The sequence below is a fragment of the Propithecus coquereli genome, unplaced genomic scaffold (genome assembly GCF_000956105.1).
Source record: "Propithecus coquereli isolate 6110/MARCELLA unplaced genomic scaffold, Pcoq_1.0 Scaffold90, whole genome shotgun sequence".
NCBI classification, from domain to species: Eukaryota; Metazoa; Chordata; class Mammalia; order Primates; family Indriidae; genus Propithecus; species Propithecus coquereli.
In genome coordinates, this window is record NW_012155285.1 from 5,219,839 (window position 1) to 5,224,832 (window position 4,994).

Here is a 4,994-nt window from a genome sequence, read left to right on the forward strand (position 1 = left end):
AACTGAGGCAGCCCACTTATAGCTATTGAAGGAGTCACTACAGTAATTTTACATTTTTTGTAAAATACAAAGTACATTTTCCCCACCCTTTAAGAGAAAACTTTTTTTCTCCTTCAGGTTTAATTATTTCTCTTTGACCTAAACTAAGACTGATCCTCTAGTAGCAGCCAGTTAAAATGTGTGAAGTAGGAGGAGTAAGGGAAACTCCAGTCGTTAGTTGTAAGTTAAAAGCAAAGTTAATATAGGTATACATAGCAAAAGGATTTATTTTAAAGGATAAAGGAAAATTTTGAAAAACTCACTTTGTATTTGGAATATGCTGGACATCATAAAGAGAATCTTGTAAGTGTTTAGTTATTTAACTATAATACTGTTGTCAGCTGATGAATGTTGAAGTCATTTACATATCTGTATCAACACTAACTTGAAATTAAATATTAAGGAACTATATTATGCCTGTTTTCTTTTGAAGTCCAGCATGATTTAATAGGTATGGCTCTTTTAAATCATGCAGGGTATCCTTGTGGAGCTTTATTTTTCATGAGACTAAATGGTATTCATTTTGGTGGGTTCGAGTATATGATTAAAAGAATCTTAGACATTTCAATGTTTGCTGTATGTTTATAAGAAGTTCTACGTATGAGTAATTCTGTATAGATATAAAATTAAAATTACATAGAAAAATACAAATGCATGTAAGTTTTAAAAGACTTCTGTGAACTTTTTAATATCCTGGGCAACTGTAAAACTTTTAAAAATGACTATGATTTATTTATCATTTTATTTCAGTTGAATGTGTGCTTCAATTATATAAAGTTGTTTAGAAACAAACTTATTTAGATACCTTGTTATGTAGCTTAGAATTATAAATAGATTTCTTTTAGCTGAACTAGTTAAAATGTGAACTGTGCTGCAGGTTTATTTCTGTGTTATACATGGTAGACCATGATGTTGAGTTAATTCTGTGGTCTGTTATTTTGTAAAATTGCATCCTTTTTGAAGTTTGCTCAGATATTGGGAGCTGCCGGAGTCAATAATTTATAATACTTTGATTAATTTAGCATCTAATTTTTATTCTGGTGAGGGTTAATGAGAATATTAAACTGTTTCTTTTACTGTTTTAACATGTTCATTTCTATAACTCTAGAAAACATTTTGATTAACTTGAGATAATTTAATTTTGTCTATTTCAAGTCATTATTCCGAGAATTAGTTAAGTTACAGATTCTAAATCCAAATATGTACAGCAATTTTATTTTCCAATTTTTAATGCAAAAAAATAGTATTATTAGGATCTTTAATATACTGTTATCTAGAAAAGCTAGCAGTTCATCTACGAATCATACCTTTATGTTTAACAGGTTCATATCTTACAGGATTTTAAAATATGATAACACTTACCCCAAAAGAAGTTTTGCTGACATGGTGTCACTGTGCTGAAGAGGCTGTTTGATGCCATAGTCCCTCCTTTTTTTTTCAGATAGAACTTGTATTCTCTGTTGTAAATACTGCTTGCAGCCTTAAACTGAAAATACAAACCATACCCAAACCTTGTTTTAGTTTTACAGTATGCCTGGAGTACATAGACTTTATATTTATTTTTTTCTGTCAAGAAATTATGTAGCTGGTAACATGTGAAAAGCAAGGAAACAAAACAAAAAGAGAATGAGCAAATATTTGAAGGACCTACTATTACTGCATAGACTGTGGTTAGAGAGCACTCACTGACTCTGTTGGTCTCGGTGGCTGGTAGTGACCTGCGGAGATTAACCATTTAAAAACCAGAGACTTCTTGCTGTCCTCCTGGAGAAAGTTTGCACCGCACTTGTGGTTCTGTGGTTGTTTGTGAGGCGAATGAAGCATTCACACAATCCAAAAAAGCAAAAGCTTTAAAACTCCTTTTTTTTGCAAGCACTATTACTGGAGAGGCAGAATCATGTGGTTTGTGACCTCACAGTACTCAAAGTAAAGTGGGACTGCCTACCACTGTGGCTTTTCCCCCTTGCTTTTTTTTTTCTCTCTCTCTCTCTCTTTCTCTCTCTCTCTCTCTGACAAAAGGCTTGTGGTAAGGCCTTTCCTGGCATCCAGAAGGATATAGCTTTTTAATTTTTGTGACTCATGAGGATTTGGATAGAATACAAATGCTGAAGGAGCCCAACTCCTGTAAGGTTAAGCATTTGTAGAGCAGAGCTTTGCAGTTAAGGGCTTTCCCTTCTACCACCCCCTATCTTTTCTTTTCTTTTCTGTCTGTCTTTCTTTCTTTTTTTTTTTTTGCCTCCTCTTTTTAGTTCATTATTGTATTTTGGAAAAATGAGAAAAATTGGCTCGAGAGGCTGTGTGAAATTCTGAACAACAGTGATGATTTACAATAATTTACATCTTTGGATTGTATCACATTCTGGGGTCTGCTTCATATTTGCTGGGTGGCTGGATTCCTTCTGTTTTCCTTTTTCTTGTCTTCTTAAACTTGTGAATCTGTAACTCATTGTAAAAAAGTTTACCTTTCTTAAAGTCTGGTTGCAAACTACTTGCTGGGCTTGACTGTAATTGGCTGTCATGAAACTGTTAGTCTGGGGATTCCTTTACAAACATTCGTGTCTGTCTAGTTTATTATCAATATTAGACGACAGCTCCTGCAATAAAGATTAAATATAATGTTTTATGTATACCTTTATCTCATGACTAGTTTGAAAATCTTAAAAAAATGAATGGCAAGAATTATAATATAGTTTATTGGATGAATTTGGTTTTCTTTATGATCATAATAATTTTTCTCTTTCAAAGAAATGTATTTTATATAATTCTTTAGTTTGTTTTGACATTAACAGAGCTTTTGCTATCAAATCTTTCACATATAAAGTAAAATACTTTACTTTGTAACTTAAATTGTTCAGTATTAGATTTTATGAGCTCAGAATGGAGTGGGTTAACAGAAGCTGTATTTTTTTGTTTATAATGGAAGCTTTGAAATAAATTACAAAATGCTGCGTATAGTAAGGAATAATGTACCCAGACAGTATGTTAGTCGTCTCGATTTGCTAATTCTGATTCAGAAGAAAATTGGAAACATCTTTGGGAAACTATCTACTTTTTTGCCCCTTTGGACAAGTATGTATAGAACGCATTTTCTTATTAGGATGATTGTATATCATAGGCATTGAATTTTATATTTATGAATAGAGCTTCCTGTTTTCATCAGTTGGGAGCGATGGAGTATTTTTCAACAAAAATTATAAAGGCGAACAGACCAATTTTCTAGGCATTTTTTGCCATTTATCCATGCCAGTCTGAATTTGCATGTTAGACTTCTTCTTAGTGTGATAGTAACTAGGAGTGGCGTGAAGTAAATGACTGCGAGGGTAGGCGGAGACAGTGAATTACAAAAGATTATTTGGCATGTACAATGGAGTGAGGGCTGGGGAAATACTCAGAAGGGTGTTAGAACTAAAATATCCCTGCGTATGTTCTTCTTAGCACAGTTCATTATCTGCTTTTGGTTCATATTAAAGATAACTGTACAAGCATGCTCATAAGTTTCTTTACAAAAAAAAATGATTTTCCCAAAATACACTGGGAGAATATGGGAATGATTTTAATCCTTCATTATTCAAATGTCCAGAACGTTTTCAGAATAAACTTTCAGTGATAAAAAAGCAGAAATATATTTTGGTGTTTTATTTTAAATATAGATTTATCATGCCTTCTTGTGCATGTGAACGGGCTTTACATTGAAAAGTAAAAGCTTTCCTTTATTTAACATGCAGTTATTCATGCAAAGGAGAGAAAAATTATTCAGTTATTCTCTTTCATAAATAAGGTGTGCCAGTATGATCTATATCTCTAATTAGTATTCAGAGTAAATAAAAGGAGGGTTTTTGTCTATATAATTTGTGGAATTTTCAAACATAGTTCCGTATGTACATATAATGGCAGAATCAGGCAATTGGAAAAATTTAGGTAGCTGCTGTAGTATGATAAGCAAATGGTTTTCTTCTTTTAGAATGTTTATGCATCAGGATTTTCTGACATGTATGTCTTACAACCGCAACTTTTTGCTGAATATTCTCTACCTTAAAATTTTTTATTATGTATACTTTGGCCCTCCAAATTGACCTGATATGAATTTGAATAATTTTTAATATCTATTTATCTTTTAACTGCTTGTTTTCTTTTTGCAGGTAACCTTCCTGCACATAATCTTTGGGTCACGATCATCACTCTTATTGCTTAAGAGTTTAGTAGATATTGTTGAATATGCCCTTTCTCTCCTGTGTGAGACCATCAAATTCTGTGTGGAGAAAGATAGTGAAATCATGTGCTTTAAAGTTTGTATATTCATTATCCACACATATTCCCCCCCCAAATAAAAAATGTATTCTCTTTGGAGCACATATTGCTTTGTGGTAAAAATTTAAAAACAATAGTGATAACTGGTACACATTTGATAATTGAGAGTATGTTTCATTAGAAATGGTTTACTGCATGTGATCAAGAGGGATTGATTCAGAAAAGTCACTGCAAATAAAGCTCTTCATTATAGATTTACCTTGTTTATAATCAGAAATGGAAAAAACATTTTTTTTTTTCTTTTTAAAGACCGTTAAAACTTCATCCTTTTGGGGGATATGTTAGTACTTGCTGTGTTGGAATAAGCAACAAGTGTAGGTATACTATATGAGTTATGCACTTTAATGCCATGAAAATGATTTTTTGAAATGAATTAAAAAAACAACTCAAGAAATTAGTATCTTGCTTTCCTATTACTTTGTATTTAATCAAATTTGTCACAATTGGTCAAACTTTTTAAAATACCGAGACATTTAGAATGTAATAGTATGTGTTTAAATGCTGCACGTCTTCATCGTTATCTTTAGAATTATTTTCTCAACTAATGATTATATGTAATACTTTAGTTTTACTTTATCAATATTGTGTTCATTTCTATGCTATCTTTTTTTAGGATTGTTTTAATGTTCTACTGCTACTATTCTGTT

At 31.9% G+C, this 4,994-nt stretch overlaps 2 protein-coding genes across 4 annotated transcripts in view; one reads left to right on the forward strand and one right to left on the reverse strand.

The window, feature by feature from the left end:
- RUNX2 (runt-related transcription factor 2) overlaps positions 1-1,863 on the reverse strand; it is a 238,790-nt gene extending 236,927 nt beyond the window's left edge. For 2 of the 3 annotated variants that reach the window (XM_012664649.1, XM_012664648.1), the window contains exons 1-2: positions 1,726-1,863; positions 1,402-1,525 (exon numbers count right to left, since the gene is read on the reverse strand). In XM_012664649.1, coding sequence (XP_012520103.1) covers positions 1,402-1,525; positions 1,726-1,863 — 262 coding nt within the window. Of the gene's footprint in view, positions 1-1,401; positions 1,526-1,690 lie in introns of all 3 variants that reach the window. The other variant, XM_012664647.1, reaches the window with a different exon arrangement.
- The window catches only part of SUPT3H (suppressor of Ty 3 homolog (S. cerevisiae)), a 499,577-nt gene that overhangs the window by 41,452 nt on the left and 453,131 nt on the right, over positions 1-4,994 (forward strand). The gene's annotated exons all lie outside the window — the stretch shown is intronic.